A 17,932-nucleotide genomic window follows, 5' to 3' on the forward strand; every position below is an offset into this window, starting at 1 on the left:
TATTTCTTTGGGCCGCTCCCGCGGCATATGGAGGTTCCCAGGCTAGGGGTTGAATCGGAGCTGTAGCCACCGGCCTACGCCAGAGCCACAGCAATGCGGGATCCGAGCCGCGTCTGCGACCTACACCACAGGTCACGGCAACGCCGGATCGTTAACCCACTGAGCAAGGGCAGGGACCGAACCCGCCACCTCATGGTTTCTAGTCGATTCGTTAACCACTGCGCCACAATGTGAACTCCCCTGGCTGCTCAGTTTTAAGAGGCAGAAACCAGGAGTTCCCGTCATGGTACAGTGGTTAACGAATCCGATTAGGAACCATGAGGTTGCGGGTTCCGTCCCTGCCCTTGCTCAGTGGGTTAACGATCCGGCGTTGCCGTGACCTGTGGTGTAGGTCGCAGACGCGGCTCGGATCCCGCATTGCTGTGGCTCTGGCGTAGGCCGGTGGCTACAGCTCCGATTCAACCCCTAGCCTGGGAACCTCCATATGCGGCGGGAGCGGCCCAAAGAAATAGCTAAAAAGACCAAAAAAAAAAAAAAAACTGAGCAGCCAGGGGCCAGGGGACCCCTAGGCCTGTTACCTCTGACCTTCCAGGATTCCAAGCTGGGCTCCTTCTTTGCTGTGTGGCCTCTCTCTACCTCAGATTTCTCTTCTGTCAAATGATTCATTTTGCCCTAAGATCCCTCCAGGCTCTGATTCCACAAGCCTATGATTCTAGACCATCTCTTTGTCTTGCTCTAGGCTGACTCCTTAGGAACTAGAACAGTGTTGGGAGCATAGGAGGTGCTCAGTAAATATTTACTTAATTAATTAATCCCAGGTCCCAGTTGGTAGTGAAAAGACAGAAATTCACAACAGGAGGGAGGTGCTGTTCTGATCCTGACCCAGAAGGCACAGGGATCTTCAGGGAGGCAGGCTGGCCTGGTCATGGCCCACTGGAGAAGGAAGGGACAGAATGCAACAGACCTCGTTACCCACAGAGAATCCTGCCTGCAGAGAGAAGGGGCGATCTTCTGCTCTCAGAGCTTGTCCCCATCTCTTTCTTAGTTTTGAATTCAGCAGGTAGGGAGCTAATGTTCGTGCCTCTCCTGCAATGTCCAAAGGACCTGGAGACTCGGAGTTGTCCTCAGTGACCCCCAACTCTGCCCTTCCCAGCTGTGAGGCCTCCCTGGATCCTCTCAGGAAGGTCTTAGGGAAATGGATGTGCTGGGGCTCCGGTCCCAGAATCCAAGGAGGCAAATGAGCAGCTCACAGGGCTGGTGGCTGCAGGGGAGAGTTTTCAGCCTGGAATCAGGGCTGATTCATACACACATTTCAGAAGACAAGACCTAAGAACAAAGAGTCCAGCAGAGCAGGCTGGATCTGAAAAAGCAAGACCGATGGCTCAGGCAGGAGGTAGTACAGGCTGGCGATGCCCCCTACTCCCTCCCTACCCCCCCAACCACTTCAGAGCATACCTGCCAGCACCTTCCTCTCTCTGCCTGAAGCTGGCTCTGGCCCCTAGAGCTCGCGCTGCCTGTGTGTGCTCCTGTGTGTGCTGCCTGTGTGTGCGGAGGGCTGAATACCAGGAAATTAACACCCCCTGGGGCAGCCCTCAACCAGTGACAGATGAGACATAGTGTATACATGCCCCAACCCCCACATCCCCATGGCGGGGTAACTCTGAAGTGTGCTTTACAATGTCCCAGAGGTCCCCAGGGAACATGGTGGTGACTGGCTTAAAAAGGAACCTTCTATTGGTTCTTTTGCTTCCCTGTCTCTTCACCCTATTCCCCTCCCAGAGCTTCCTGGGTTCACGTTCCAAATAAACTGCCCACCCTTGGCTCCTTATCTCAGGATCTGCTTCTGGGAAACTCAAGCCAAGATTGTGAGTCCAAGCCAATTTTGATCATCAAGGTGTCCATCATTAAAAATCTTACTTGGCCACAGCCCAGGGCCCTCATATTGTCTAACAACCTTCACACACACACACACACACACACACACACACACACACACACACACAGGCTCGAATATCTTACCATGATCCCTTACCTCCACCCTTCACTTCCTTGGCAACCTCCTTGCCTGAATCCCAGCACCTCAAGATCCAATTCATCTGATCAACCAACCCCAGGAAAATGGCTTCAGGGATGGTAGATAGTCCCAGAGCCAACTTCTGGAAACCGTGCCCATGTTTCTGTCAGCTCACCTGAATAATAACTTTAAGCTGGAACTTAATCCATGTGACAGAGATGTAGGACCTGGAGGAGACTGGACGCAAGCTCTCCTTCGTACTGCCAAGCTGGCTGCCTCCTCCACCCACAGGGAGGCCTCCCAGGGCCTCCCTGACATTGCACGGAAGGATTCTGACATCTAACCACGAGTCCTGGATCCAGAGTGAACCTCAGATCCTGCAGTCCCAATGCAATGGGAATAAGAAATAGAGTTCACGGGGAGGAGGGGAGCATTATAGAGATGTGGGCATGAAATGAGCTTATAAATGCCATGCAGACAGAGCCTGGCTTCTCCTGAGCCTACCGGGTCATAGAGGAGAATGAGAAGGCTCCATCTGGAATGTCCCTTAACATGTCCTCTTAACTTCAGCCTTGGCACCTAATTGCTGTGTGACCTTGACAAGCCACTTACTTTCTCTGGTCTCAGTCTCTTCCTGCCCGGAATCTCAAAGATCTGCCTCTGGGCCACTTAAGGCCAATGGCCAGCAACTAAGCTTACTTCTTGCCACAGCCTCAACCTCTATTCTCCTGGCCTTCTCTGTGTCTAGCATGTGGCTTTATTCCAGAGAGGAGAGTAAAGCCAAGTCTGACAGCACAGACCTTCAGCTTGCCTTGTGGGCTTGTGTATTTTGCTGGAGATAAACTGCCTCCTCAAGGGTCCCCTGATTTTGCTGGAACACTGAAACTAAACCCAGAGAGATGAGGCCACCAGACTCCAGCTCCCTCCCCACTTGTAGCCTCCCAGTGTCCCTCTCAGAGACGGGGAAAGTGCCTTCACGAAGAGTTTCCTAAGAATCACCTAAGGAAAGTCTCAGGGTCAAGGAGGTATTCAAGTTCAACTCAGAGACCTCAGCTCCTAAATCTTCCTGGTAAGAGGTAATGTTATAGCAACTTGAAATAAGGTCAGACAATGAGAAGAACTTCCCAATGAAGGACCAGACACTGAGCAAACAGCAGTGGGGTTGCCTGGGCTCACATGGGTATGGGCCTGCTGCAAGGCAGAAAGATGAGGTCAATCACTCTCTGGCCCGTGGCTCCTAGCAGAGTAGCTCAGTTTCTGTTCCCCCAAATCAGGAGCATCCACAGAGCTCTCCTGAGGCTGGAACTGAGAGGAGCTACCTGTTAGTGGAGAGAGGTACCAACCAGTGGAAATGAACAAGCTCATGGCAGTGGGAATGGACAGCGTGTTGGGGTGGGGAAGAGGCAACAGGGGACCCAGCAGGTGGGAAGCTGGAGACTCACATAAATGTCTGGGGGGGCCCAAGCAAGCCTCTCCCATGCTCTGGGCCTCAGTCTTCTCTGAGGTCCTCCCCTGGCATCCTCAGAGCAGCCACAGCCTCCCCTCACCTGAGCGAGGCTGGCAGGGTAGGGAGAGCTTGGGAGAAGAGCAACTGCTGACATCCCTCTAAATCCTCTCATTTCAAGAAACGCCAGCTGATCCTGAGGTGGGGATTTGCGGGAAAGACTGCTCGCTACCGACCCAACATCCATCCTCCCCTTCTTTCTAAATGAACCCTGATATTCTCTTGGGTGAGAATGTGTCCATAGAAAAGGCTATTATTTCTCAGCCAATCTACATCTAAGGATGGCCAATATGATGTACACAGACACACTGGGAAGGAGCTTCTGGAAAAACTGACTCAACTGGTAAATGACTCAGTCTTTCAATGTTCCTCCCTTCTTTCTGCCTGGAATGTGCCATGATGGCTGAGCCCCTGCAGCCCTTTGGTGATTTTGAGGCAAAATGCCTTAAGGAAGGGTTCCTGAGTTTTGCTGCACCTGGGGATTTCTTAATCACCTGGGGATTTTTTTCTTTTTTTTTTTTTTTTTGTCTTTTCTAGGGCCGCTGCTGCAGCATATGAAGGTTCCCAGGCTAGGGGTCTAATTGGAGCTGTTGCCGCTGGCCTATGCCAGAGCCACAGCAACGCAGGATCTGAGCTGCGTCTGCGACCTGCACCATAGCTCATGGCAATGCCGGATCCTTAACCCACTGAGCAAGGCCAGGGATCGAACCTGCAACCTCGTGGTTCCTAGTCAGATTCGTTAACCACTGTGCCATGATGGGTACTCTGGGATTTTTTTTTTTTTTTTTAATGTTGATGTCTGGTTCTCACTCCCAGACATTCTGATTGAGTTGGTATGAGGTATGACCTAGGCACTTGAGATTTTTTTGGCCATGGCATGCAGTGGTTTGAAGTAGAGTCTCAGCATTGAGATTTTTAAACACTCCCAGGTAATTCTAACATGCCAAAAGATTTGAGAAGCACCAATGTAAGGAGATCAGAACAAGATGAGAGAGGTCTGGATCTCTAATGACCAAGAAGTCACCATAGCAGCCCTGGATTACCTGCATCTAGACTTAAAAAAGTCACTTGAATTTGTTTGAGATGCTATAGTCAGGTCTTGGGTTCTGGCAACAGAATGTGATTCCTAACTGATATAGGACTGAGGGGCCTCATGCTGCTTCCATCAGCAACCCATCCTCCACAGCACAGTCTGGAGAACAACAACAATAACAACAACAACAAAACAAACACTGCCCTCGGGAACTCCCAACCTGGGGCAGTAGGTAGACACCAGATATGGCATTGGGTGGGCTTGAGTTCACGTCCGAACTCCACCACCTGCTCATGGCAGGACCTTGACCAAGTCATTCAAGCTGAGCCTCAGCTTCTTCATCTAGAAAATGAGGATGCTGGAAAAAAACTACATTCCGCCACTCCACTGCGAGCCCCTGGGGGGCAGGTGTCCTTCACCTCTGCAGCCACATCACCCACCACCCTTCCAGACCATCAGCAGCTACTCACTACATATTGGCTTGGTTAACACTGAATTGCTACCATGTGGTCCAGCTTTGAAATTTTCATTTTTCTCCAAACCAAAAAAAGAGAAGAGAGTAAACAAAAGGACCACATTTCAAAAAGGTAACAGAATTTATGTATTGAAAATCAATGAAAACAACATTTCTGGAGCAGTTTCTTTTGGCCTCTCTAGGTTCAGGACTAGAAATTCTCTGGCTAGAAGCAGAGTGAGAGAGGCCACTCTCTCAAACTTGTAACCCTTCCCAGTTAGAACTACTACACTAAGAAGTCCCCTTGCTCATAACTGAAAAAAAATAATAAGCAGTGTTTTTCAAGACCCCAGGGTCCAGATGAGCACGGTTGAAACAAAGCTTGGGCAGTGACCTGGAAAACCCAGAAGTGGCCTCAGAAAGACCCTGGGGAAAGGCTTCTGTCTGGGCTTAATGCATTCAGATGCAGTGTCTACATCAGTTGTGCCTGAGAATCAACTGGAAAGCTCTTCTGACCACAGTTGCCTTGGTGCCACCTGCAGAGCATCTGGTTCAGGAGGTTGGGGGGCGGAGCCAGGCAGCTGCTATCGAGAAATCTCTCCAGGTGGTTCTGACATGCAGCCCGGGGTGAGAACCACTTCTCTGCATGGCTTCCAACCCTCCAGATAATCATATCTCACGGGGAAAGAACCGAGAGCCCGGGGCAGACTCTCCAAAGCTGGCCAAACAGCACCCTCCTGCCCCCCACATCACCCCCCACCCCAGAGGTCACCCGCCCCTGCGGCCCCAGCTTCCCACAGCCAGTCGGGTTCCCAGCCATTTGCCTGCCACCCCTCAGTGAAACAGAGTCCCCATAGTCTGCCTTAGAGGGACAAAGAGCTATCGCCCTGGCTCCTCTGTCACCTGAGAGGTGGGTGTGCCTGAAGCAACCTTCCCAGCAAGGAAACTGAGGCTCAGAGAGGTGAGGCTCCTGGGTCAGAGTCCTTCAGAGGCAGCCAGTGGCCCGCCGGCCCCGCAGCCCTAGGCTTCCCATTCGAGGCCTAGCCTCTTTCCTGTCTGCCCTTGCTGTTCGAAGCGCCATCCACGGGCCAGCAGCATCGGCATCACCCAGGAGTCTGCTAGAAACGCTGAAGCTCTGCTCAGCCCCAGACCTGCTGAATCAGTGTTTTCCCAAAATCCCTCGAGGACCCCACTGGGTCTGGAGGAGCCCCGCTCTGTGCCGCAGCTGCCTCCCCAGGGGCCCCCAGGCCCCACATGGCCCTTCCTCCACCTCCTCCCCCACCTCAGATGGCCCTTTGTCCCATGGACTCCGTCCCTCCCCTGGTTCTCTGGTCCCTGTCCTCTCTAGGGTGTCCCACTACCCCCATGCAGACACCTGCCCTGTCTCCTCTTTCTCCTGCTACCCCCAGGGCACTGGTCTCAGCCTGGTCTCCTCTCTCGCTCTCCTTTTTCTTCCCTGGACATTCTATTCCACCTCGTGGCCTCAACCCACATCGTTCTGGGCACATAAATCCCGATGTGCAAATCTATCTCTAAGACCAGTCTCTCTCCCGAGCACCCTTCATGTACATCTGCTCCGTCAGCATCTCTCCCGGACATCCCACCACACCAACTTCAAAACCGCACGGGCATTGCCTTTATTTTTCTTCTTTGTAGGGCCGCACCCTCAGCATATGGATGTTTCCAGGCTAGGAGTCAAATTGGAGCTGCAGCTGCTGGTCTACACCACAGCCACGGCAACGCTGGGTCCACGCTGAGTCTGACCTACACCACAGCTCATGGCAAGGCCGGATACCTAACCCACTGATGGAGGCCAGGGATCGAACCTGCATCCTCATGGATACTAGTTGGCTTCGATACCTCTGAACCACAACTGGAATGCCACATTATCATTTGAATAAAACTATGCTTCGAGGCTTTGCTGAGGGCCAGGCACAGGGCTCAGGGCCTCCCAGGCAAGTAGTTAACTCCTCAGGCTCCCACAGCAGGTGCAGGGCAGAGCTAGAGTTCAGACCTGGTTTCTTACCGGGAAGGCTAGGCATTTAACTACTTCACTCCCCTGCCCAGACCTGCCGGACTTCCCAAGACCTTTGCTTCACCTCATGGCCTTTGTGTGCCAAGCCTCCCAACACCAAACTTCAGAGCCATTGTCAGTGTCTATCCCTCCCCTGAGCCCTGAAACAGGGACCTAGTGATTGCACAGTCTCACTTCTTGCCTTTTGTAACAGTGTCTGCCTGGATCCTCCCCACCCCCGCCCCCAGATCCAACCTCCCACAGTCTATTCTCTACATGGCAGCCAGAGGGATTCTATTAAAAAGGTGTCAGTTCATGTCCCTCCCCTGTTCAAAACCCTTCCAGGGCCCCCACCTCTCAGAATAAAATCCAGAGTCCTTACATAGCCTTCAAGGCAGAAAACAATCTTCCCCCATTAACTCTCAAATCCGGCCTCCTACTCTGGTTCCCATGGCTCACTCTGCTCCAGCCACACTGGAGTCCTCATTGTTACGAAAGAATCCAGGCTTGTTCCTACCCCAGGGCCTTTGCACTGGCTATTCTCCTGCCAGGAGCACACTTTCTGCCAATATCCACAGGGCTTCCTCCTTCCTCCCTTGGGCATCTTCAGGTCTCTGCTCTGGGGGCACCAACTCAAGGACCATCCCTACCCCCAACTATATATACATGAATTTGAATCACAGTCTCCCACACTTTGTCCCCTTAGCCGATTTGCCCTTTTTTTTTTTTTAAATAGAACTCATCACCATAGAATGCATTATATACTTATTCACTGACTTGTTTGCTGCCTGCCTCCCCTCAGTTTGCAAAAGAGCATGTCATTCTCACCAAATATCTCAAGTGCCCCATACAGACCCTTCATTCATATGTTTGTCGATTGGCTGCAGTGCTCATACCCACTCCCTCCTCTCTGTTCCCACAGCCGCCCCCCTCCCCAACCGCCTCCACTCAAGCTCTCACTACAGCTTCTCCAGTGGAATCTCCCGACCAGTCTCCCTCCTCCTGACCACAACCTCCTCAAATACAAAGCTGCATGGCTGCCCGGGGCTAATATGAACTACCTGGGCTCACATCACCCCATCTCCGTGCTTGGGACCCTCTCAACATCATCTCCCAACCCAAGATTCCAGCCTACCCACCCCCAAGCATGAGCTTTATAGTCAGCAAATCTGGGTTCAAGCCCAGCTCTGCCACTTGTTCAAGTAACTGTGTCCTTCTGAGCCCTCAGTTTACTCACCCGTAAAATGGGCTGCCCAGTGACTGGCTCTTAAGGGATTGTGGGAAGGATTAAAAAGGCATGATATCAGTCTGGCCGGTAAAGATTAGCAATGTTTATTATTATTTCTTTACTGTTCCAACTCTAACGGCCCCCATTCCCTTTGAACTCACGCTCAAGCCCCAATGAACGACTCATCACTCCCCCTACATACCTGAGTTCTATATCCTCCGTGCCTTTACCAGAACGAGCCCCCCACCTGGGATGCTCTTCTCAGTCCTTACTTGCACTTGTCAAGGCTGATTCAATCCCCCCTCCCAAGGCCTTGGGAGTCACTTCCTCACCTCTGAATTCCCACAGTCCTTTATCTGCCCTTGTCACATGGCATTTATCAAGATCTTCGGAACCACCATCTTGTATCCGATTCCCTCCCTCTCCTTCTCCTTGAGGGCACAGCCTCCGTCTTATTTATCTCAGGAGCCCTGTCAATGCTCAGAACAGGGCCTTGCTCAGCGGAGCTACTCAGTAAACACTCAATGAATCAGGAGAGGGACACCATATTGTTTTCCTACCCCCCCATCCAAAGATCCACTGGGATCGAGGCTCCCAGCCACTTCTTACCAGCTGTGTAACCCTGAGCAAGTCGCTTAACTCTGAGAAACTTGGTTTCCTTATCTGTTAAATAGGGACAATAGGACCTGACGTCCTGACGTTCTGACCTCTCAGAATGTGACGGAATCGCAAGAGGTAGAGGCATGAAAATGCCTGGCAAGGCACATGGCATTTACACACCTGTAAGATGCTGTTGATTTAACCCACGAGCCTCCCTAAAAAGTTCGTTCCTCTTTGCACAAAAAGATGCCTGAAGACTCACCACTGAACGCACAGTGAGATGTCAAGTGAGTTTTACCTTCTTCCTTATACATATATGTTTTCTCTGATTGTCTTTGCAAAGAACACGTGTTGCTCATAGACTTGTGGAAAAGGGAGATTTCATTGCTTACGGAAAAAAGATTCATTCCTTTGAATTAAGCATCACTCTTGCCTTCCATACCAGCATTTACATGCAATAGGGGCCCCTTAATACCTAGTGCCAGCCACCGCAGATGGGTGCCTGCAGAACAGGGCCTTCTGACTGTGGGGAGGAAGATGCAGATGAGGAGCCACACCAGGTTCACAGCTCTGCCAAGGCACCAGCCCCTGCTCTGCACTCAGTGCCACCGGGCCAGGGGCCAACCCTCCTGGGCCCCACCAAAGAGCTCTCCTCCAGCCTGGGGTGCAGGAAGAGGGGCTTTGGCCACAGGTCAAAACCACTGGGGACCCTTGGGGTGGGGACACAGGAGCTGAAGGGAGACCTGGAGCTTCAGAAGGCCCTAAGGCTAAGAAGTTAGAATAACTCTCATCCTACTGAGACGCTTGAGGCCAAGGGAGCCCAGGAAAGGCAAGAAGCAATGTGGTGGCCAAGCCCTCCCCCTGCTGGCCACATCTGGAGTGGCAGTGCCAGCCGCACAGGGCAGGGGCCCCAGGCACAGCCCAGCACCTGAGGCCTGGTCAGGCTCAGGTGTCCAGAGGCAGGTCAGACGGGGAGGGCTCTTCCAGGACTGAGAATCCCAAGGCTCTACCTGTTTTTGCCAGGTGGGGCATCTCCTGGCCCAACCTGCCTGAGCCCACCCACAAGGCGATGAAAGGTAAGAGCCAGGGAGAGCAAGGCAGATGAAGGGGAGGGGGGCGGTGGGGGAGAGGAGGTCCTCACACTCCCGCCTCTGTCTCACTTCTCCCAGGCCCGCCTGGGCCTCCTGGGCAGCCAGAGAAGCCGTGGCTGCTACCACTGCCCGGATTTCCACTCCCGCCCCCAGGTATTGATTTCCTGCATCATTCATTTGCCGGGCCTTGGCGGCTGTGATTAGCTCCCTCCATTCTCCCTATGGAGCCCCCCCGCCCATCCCTCCATGTTCCAGCAAAGCAGAGCTAACACCAGGCTCTAGATGAGGCTTTGCCACCCTGGCCCCAGTAGCTCACAACCAGGCCTGGCCAATTACAATTAGGCCCCTTGGCGTGTCCCCAGCCTGCCCCTCAAAGGTGCTTTCCTGGCTAGTAAAATTCTCCCGAGCACCCCACCCCCACCCCGCAGAGTCCCCTCGAAAGCAGGAAGCACAGATTTCCAGCCTGCAGGACAGGATCCTGACCATCATATGGATCTTGACATCCAGCCTGGGGAGACCTCAGACTGGCTCCGGGGCCAACTTCAACTTGGAGGGGTGGGAGTGCAGAGAAAAAGGAAACAAAACAGCCTGGATTTGCGGACATGAGGCCCTCTCTCTCCCTCGGGCAGCGAAGAGAGAGAGGCATGGACCTTCTTGAGGGCATTTAGAAAACCCCAAGCCTCTGTTTGCCCTGGGGGACCAGAGCTTTCTGATGGCATGACTTCCTTTTCCAGGGGACAGCCAGTTTCAAGGCATGGGATGGAAACTGTAGTGAAAAACCCTGAGGGCCCATACCTAGATCAGCACCCAGAAAATGGCATTGGGAGACACACTTCCTGAAATTCCCTCTCCGAACCCCTCAGAGGAGGGGAAGAAAAAAAAAAAAAAACCTGACTTGGTGATAATTCTGTAAGCTATGTTGCTCTTGTCAAATTATTCAACATCTGTCTTCATGTTCCCACAAAAATTAGCATAGGATAGTAGTTTCTGATGACACCTTTGGTGAAATATTTTGACTTCCACCAGTAAGTTGCAAACAACCTGTCTTAAGGATAATGTCAATTCCCACTCCTGCATATTAAATAATCCAGGGGTTTATTGTGTTTTTGTAAGGGAGAGGAGTCCCACTGATCTACCCCTGGCTGGAAGTTCAGCAGCTATGGGAGGAGGCGAGGAAGCCAGGATGGAGTAGCGGGTGCTCTCTGATGCAATTCACACACAGGATACTCCTCCTCCATCAACTGGCTACCGCCTTTGTCAAAGAACTAGGCTTCTGGGGCCAGCCCACCACTCCCTAACCCCTGATTTGCCAGAAAGCAGATTACAGGATCCACCCCGGAGCACAACAAACCGGGTAAGGAGATTGGGAGGCGGGAGCGAAGAGGGGACCGGTTCCAAATGGACCATCTGGTCCAGTACTCAGCTGCTGTAGCATCTGTGTCCCAAAGAAGAGCAAAGCCACCTGACCAGACTGAGAGTACCTCCCTAGCTCTATTGTCAACAACGGACCTCAGAGACGACACAAGAGGACACGCAGGGAAGCCGGGCATAAGGCTCCAGGCACCTGCCTCCTACCAGCCTCAGCAGAGACCCACAGCCCAGGCCTGATCTTCCTCCCTCTCCTCAATTCAGCTTTCATGTTCATCTGCCCCTCCCTCAGCCACACAGGATGGGAAGATGCTGGGGTCCCCTTCCCCGGACACACTTTTTCTCTTCTGTGCCTTGATTATAACATTCTGCCTCCTTCCTCACCACCAGGGCAGCTGAGGTCCCCTACAGCTGCCAGCCTAGGGCACCATGACTCTCCCTAAGCAGAGGCTCTCAAAGAGACCTGGCTACCCTGCTGAAAACCATCCTAGACAGACTTCTTGGGGAGAAAGAATTTCAAGAAGCACTTCAACTTCCCCCCAGCAATGGCCCTGTATTCACGCAACAAATATTTGCCCAGCTTCCACTGTGTGCCAGGCACCATGCTGGCTGATGACACACAGTGACAGACATGAGTGACCACCCCTCACCCCTACACTCTACTCTCCCAAGCTGCTTCATCTGCTTTGGGGGGTAGGGAGCAAAAGATCTAGCTCTCCATACTATTTCTTAACCCAGACCCAAGGATGCAGGGGTTCTCCTCTCTGCAATTCCTGGCCAAAGCTTCTAGGATCACAAAGAACTCAGCAGCCTCTGGCCATCCTCCTCCTCATCCTTAATGTTCCACTCTCTCCATCCACCTCGATTAAGACTTTTCACCAAGCAATTCTCCTGAGGCTCCATGCTCTCAAAGGGCAAGTGGGAAGAATGTCACCTAAGCAGCCCAGGTTGGCCTGGGAGCACCCAGCCCACCTTGATTTGTCCTGAGTGAGAGCAGCTGGGTCCCAGGCACATGAGGCCATGGAGAAAACACAGAGAAAGAGGGACACAGAAGCCAGTGGCTCAATCCTGGCCCCAAAGCACTCTGATTCAGGGTCCACAGAGACCACTGTCCCACCTCCTGCCCTCTTTGCTGGGGTTTCCAGGCCAGGCTCAGGGGAGCTTCTTCAAGATGGGTCCCAAGCTGCCCTGGAGAAGGTTGAAGACGCTGGAGGAGAGAGCTGGACAGGAGATGGGCCTGCCAGATCTGCCCAAGGGCACTCGGAGGGAGGAGCGGGCTGGAAGACGGCAGCAAACAGAGAGGGCTCCCATCACTCTCCAGAGCCCCAGGGTGTGGTGAGAAGGCAAAGGGTCCCTCCTTAGGCCACCTCTTAAGGAGGCAGTGAAGCTGCTGGGAAACCTTGAGGAGAAAGGAGAAAGAGAACCCTCCCAGGGCGCTCAGACATCTTCCCCTGCCCCGGGGACTGGGACCGGCTCAGTGGCCTCCATGCCACAACCTGGCCTCTCTCAGTCCCTGATGCTTTCTTCCTCCTTTCAGCCCTTTCTGGTCTATGTAAAAGACCAGGCAGGAAGAAACACACAAACTAATTAAGAAGCAGAGTTTGGCCAGAAGCCTGGGCCAGCCTCCCCAGGGAATTAAGCCCCAGCCAGCAAGCTGAGTAGGACCAGGAGGAGGTCACTTCCAAGACACCCCCCAGGGTACCCCCTCCCTCTTTCCAAGCTCAAAGAAACAGAACAAGCACCCCGAGAAAGAAGCATTTAGCATCTGCACTTGAGGCTGGCAGCTGAGCAGGCAGCGCCTGTGCCTTTGCCCCCCAACACAATAGGTCAAACCCTCTCCTGATCTAAAGGCAAATGATTAGGCCCTCGACCTAGAGAAAGAGGGAAAGAGATTCTTCCCCCACTTGAGCCACTCATCACCAAAAAAGTGACCTACACAGACCATGCTGCAGTGAGGAGAAAGTAAAGTAAGGGCCACTAAGCCCCAAGACTTCGCGCTGTGGGTCAGGGCATTGCTGGCTGCCAGAATTCAGAGGGAGGGTCCCTGAGAGGGTTGAGGCCACATGATCCTGAGGGGATGATGCCGACTTGCAGGATCTTTCCTCGGCAAAAGCCACGAGAGAGAAGGGAGAAGGGGTAACCAGAGTCCTCTTGGCGCCTGAGAGCGAGGTGTGGGGACGCGGGAGCAAAGCTGCGTGGTAGGAGGCAGAGTTTGGACACGTAGCCGGATGAGTGCGTGCAGTGTTTGCTTTTCCTGGGGACCGTGGCTGAATGCCTGCGTGCGCGCAGCAAGAATGAAGGTGGGGCTGGGGTTTTGTGGCCGCGAACCGGCAACAGAAAGACCTAACTAACTGGCTCAGGAGTGGTCCGAAAAGGGATTCTGGGGTCTTAGGAGCCCAATCTAGGGAATGCCTGCATCCGCTCGGGCTGTCTGGAACCGAGTGAAAGAAGCGAAGCCCAGAGGAAGCGGGGAAGGCGAGCCCGCCGCTCGGCCGCGGTGCTGGCAGCCAGCTCGCCTGCAAGCCGCGCGCAACTCTGGATCGTGCCTCGCTCGGCTTCCACACCAGAGGCCGAGCCAGGGGAGGATGAGGTTTTAGTGCAAGTCCCTTCCCCAGCCGCCGGTGTGCGGTCCGTCAGGGTCTCCCGAGCCAGCTGGGTGCACTCAAGGGTTCCGAGTCATTCCTGCCATTGGCAGGGTTTGGAAAGTGGGTACCACCTCCCCTGGCATCCCCGGCTTCACGCCAGACCATACGACCTGTCTCGGTGCTCTGGAGCAGCTAGCTCGATCTCCTCGAGCTCTGGAAAAGGGCGGAGACCTGGGCATCCACTCCAGAGTCTGAGCCGGGGTACCCACCAAACCCCGGCGGCGCGCGCTTTGCGCCTCTTGCAAAGTTTCCGCGCGGTGCTAAGCCGGCCTGGAGCGGCACGCGGGCTCTTACCGTAGACTCCTTGTCCCCGGCAGTGAAAGGGGATTAGCGCCAGAAGTAGAAGGCAGGTCACCTCCATCTTCACGGCCGGTGCTTCATCCCCGCGAGGCGGCGCAGCCCGAGAGGCGGCGGGGGGCGCATCCGCCGGGGCCCCGCGATGCCCCTTGCGTCTCCCGTTCCCGGAGAGGCGACGGAGTAGGCGGCCCCAGCGATGGAGACCGGGAGACTAAGGAGGCGGCGGTGGCGGCGAGCCGGGTTTCTCCTCTGGCGGGGCCGCTGCCCGCGTGGGGACGCAGGGGGCGCTGGCCCGGCCCCGGGTGCCTCCGCGCTCCCGGCGCAGCAGCCAGCGCCCCAGCCCACGGAGCCCGGCTGCCGAGCCTCCCCGGGTTCCAGGAGTGTCTGCTCGGTGTTCTGGGCGCCAGGGACCCCTCTGCAGGGGCGGAGGCTCTTGGATCCAACAGGCCACCGACGACTGACAAACTTGTCGTTTCCCCGCCCAGGGGACGCCCCTCAGCGGAGCGGGGGCGGGGAGGCCCGGGCTCCTCTCGGGTTAATCCGCTGTCTCCAGTCCTGCGGCTGGTGCTGGGGGCTCAACGGCCTGGCCCAAGGGGGCCGGGTTGGGCGTCCTCTCGGAGGCAAAAAGCCCCGGCTTTGGCCCTCCTGAGCACGGGAGAAGGGCTGGGCTCCGCCGAGGGGCTAGAGCCACGGGTCCCGAGTCCGCGAAGTTAGCCCAGCCACCGAGGAACCTCGGGGAGCGATCGCGCCCTGGCGCCCCGCGGGACTCAGGAGAGCAATTCCATTCAAGAGAGACCCCAGAACGCGGGGAAAGAAGGAAAGTTTGAGTCGTTTGAAAAATATTCGCGCTCTTGCCGAGGCCGGGGCTGCGGCGCGGGAGCCGCTCGCCTCCTCCGCTCGTCGCGCTCCGCTCCCGCCGTCTGGACGCGGCCCGAGGCTCTCCCGGGCTCGGCGCTCTCGGGAAAACCGGACTGCGCCGCGCCCCAAGTTGATCGTCCCCGCCCCCGCCCGGCGGCCTCCGCCAGCGGGGGCCCAGAGCAGGCGGGGCCGGGCCGGGCTCCCGGGCGCGGCGGCCGCTGGGCTCCGGGCCGCGGGAGCACTCCGCTCGCTCGGCAACTTGGGCTCCGCTGTGCTGCTTTCCCCCTCCTCCGAGCTTTTCATTCCGCGCTCTCCCCCCACCCCGCCCCACACGCCTCCCTCTCTCCTCCCTCCTCCTCGCGTCTCCTCGTTCGGTCTCTCGCTCTCCCACCCTTTGTCGCTCGCTCTCCTGTTTGATTCCCCTCCAGTTAAAAAAAGGAGCCAATTAAAGGCAGCCCAGCTCGCCCGGCCCAGCCTCTGTCCAATTTCCTCGCCTCCCCCAGGACCAATTAGAGAAAACAAAACAGGGCTGGGGGAAGCAGACTGCCTTTCTCTCTCTCTCTCTCTCTCTCTCTCTCTCTCTCTCTCTCTCTCTCTCTCTCTCTCTCATTCTCTCCCTCTCCTCCCCCCTTCTCTCTCTCCGCCCCCACCCCACCCCCAGCAGGAAAATGTCAGAAAGCAGAAATGGATCCATCTATCCAGAGGACAGTGGCGAAGGGACAAGGGTTTTGGCGCGGGCTCTGCAGCGCGCTCACACACTCGCTCTTCGCCCGCCCTTGCTCACCCAGACCGGGTGCACTGATCCCAGTACGCTAGCTAGGCAAACACGGACGTTCGCCCCGGGGACTCTAGCCTAGCCTGAGGGGCACTGCACACTTTGTAAATGTTTCGCACTTTGCCGCGGGGGGTGGGGGAGGGGAACTGAAGCGAGGGTCGAAGGGAAAGGCCGGGGCGCCAGCAGTGCTCGGGGTCCTGCAGGCGCGCGAGCTGGTCGCCTGCTGTGGGTCTGCAGGGCTGTCTGCTCCGCCCGGGAGTCCCTCCGCCCCCGGCCGAGCCCCGCCCCTTTCCAGACATGCCGAGGCCTCTCCCCGCGTCCGGCGTGGGGGCCCTCGCCGGAGCAGCTGGAGTAGCCGGGGGCGGAGAGGGCGAGATCAGAGCTCCTCCTGCCCATGCCTCTGCCCACAGGTTGCCAACAGGTTTGTCGGCAGGACCCCGTAGCCAGAGCTCCCCAGGCCACCACTCCATTCTCCCCAGCTCGTCCCTCTCCCCATCCTGCCTCCCCTCAGGACCTCAAGCGCGCCCAAGCGCCCCAGAGGCGCCCTCTCTTTCAGCAGCCAAGCCAGGGGCCGGCTCCAGCCGCCAGGTCTCGCGCTCCCGGACTCCGCTACCTCCACCCGGCCCTCTGGGAGCTGGGGTGGGAAGAGCGCTGTTCCCGAACGCCGGCGGGGAGAGGCAAAGGCTAGGAAGCAGAGCGGGCGGCCTCCCCCGCACCTCCGACCGCTTCCCCCTACCCCGGTCTGGCTAATCTCACCTGCTCCACCTGTCGCCGTTATTTATCTCGGCGTGTGCGCCAGGATTGTATTAGGGCGGCCCGTGGGAGCGCGGAAAACCGCAGCAGCTAACAAGCCGGGAGATTACCAACCCTCCCCCCACCCCCGGAACTGTTTAATCTCTGGGGTGTGATGGTGGTCTATGACTCTACGCATCTGTCAAAACTCAAAAGAATGGACACCAAAAAGACAATGTTTCAGTTTGTAAATCAAAACAAAAATTCAAATAATAAAAATAAGCCATCCGTTTCCTAGGCCCATTTCCTGCTGGGTCCCTCTTCTCCTGTCCTTCCAGGGGCTGCCCCTCACAGGAGCACGTGCCCCCAACTTCTCGGGTGGGGCAGCAGGAGTGTGAGGTGTCAGGAGGAATTCCAGGCGGGGGTGGGTGCGTGGGGGGGACGTGCCTCCAGGTGACACCTCCTCACCTCCCTTTCTGTCTCAGGAAGTCCGAGATCATTTGAAGAATCTTGTTCTCCAGCCAACTTCTACTTGATTGCACCTCCTCCATCCCCTCCTTTTTATTCGCTCCTTCCTTTCCTGTAGGTCCAAAGGGAACCAAAAACAATTTAGTGCTGGGCACCCAGCAGATGCCAGCCAAAGATTTGTTAAAATGATCGAATGATCCCCATCATACCACGGACCTAGGATACCTTCAATGTGCTTCCTGGTAAAAAGCCTTGGTGTCTCGTTTCTCTGTACATAAGCCTGCAACACTGTCTACGCCCCACTACCCGCCCCCCAAAGAGACAAATCCACTTTCTGCCCTGCAGAGATACAGAGCCTCCCCTTCCCAGTCTGAGAAGGAAATGACAGCAATCGAGGGTGTGTCATCTTCTGCCCAGTATTTGAAAACCATCACCTCCTCCAGGAAGCTCTTGGGGAGTGATCACAGCAATTTCCACTCTCCTCGGCTTTGCTCATGTTGAGTTGAATGAGCACATATCCATGTCTGTTTTTCAGTTAGCTTGTCCAACCCCAAACAGCAGTTAATTGCTCCTCTTTTGCTTTGAGGGTGCATCACTAGTAGACAAGGAACCCAACTGACTCAGCTGCAGTCTCTGAACACCTACTCTAGCCTGGAGGAGAGAGAAGACTCCTGATGAGGGAGTAATAGAGGGGAGGGAGGAGCAGAGGACCAAATTCTAGCCAAGATGGGGTTGAACATTTGCTGCAGCTAATCCACTTGTGAATACTCTGCAGCTAATTGTATACAGTGTAAATACCTTGACAGCCTGTTTGCCTGCGCCTGTAAATTGTCATCTCCTCCCTCCCCTAG

General features: G+C 55.3%; 1 protein-coding gene across 1 annotated transcript in view; it reads right to left on the reverse strand.

Moving 5' to 3' along the window:
* The window catches only part of MDGA1 (MAM domain containing glycosylphosphatidylinositol anchor 1), a 60,359-nt gene extending 44,865 nt beyond the window's left edge, over positions 1 to 15,494 (reverse strand). The window contains exon 1 of the mRNA XM_047796118.1: positions 14,246 to 15,494. Coding sequence (XP_047652074.1) covers positions 14,246 to 14,312 — 67 coding nt within the window. The 5' untranslated portion in view covers positions 14,313 to 15,494. The remainder of the gene's footprint in view (positions 1 to 14,245) is intronic.
* Between the last annotated feature and the right edge of the window lie 2,438 nt (positions 15,495 to 17,932).

This window comes from Phacochoerus africanus, chromosome 9 (assembly GCF_016906955.1).
Source record: "Phacochoerus africanus isolate WHEZ1 chromosome 9, ROS_Pafr_v1, whole genome shotgun sequence".
NCBI lineage: Eukaryota > Metazoa > Chordata > Mammalia > Artiodactyla > Suidae > Phacochoerus > Phacochoerus africanus.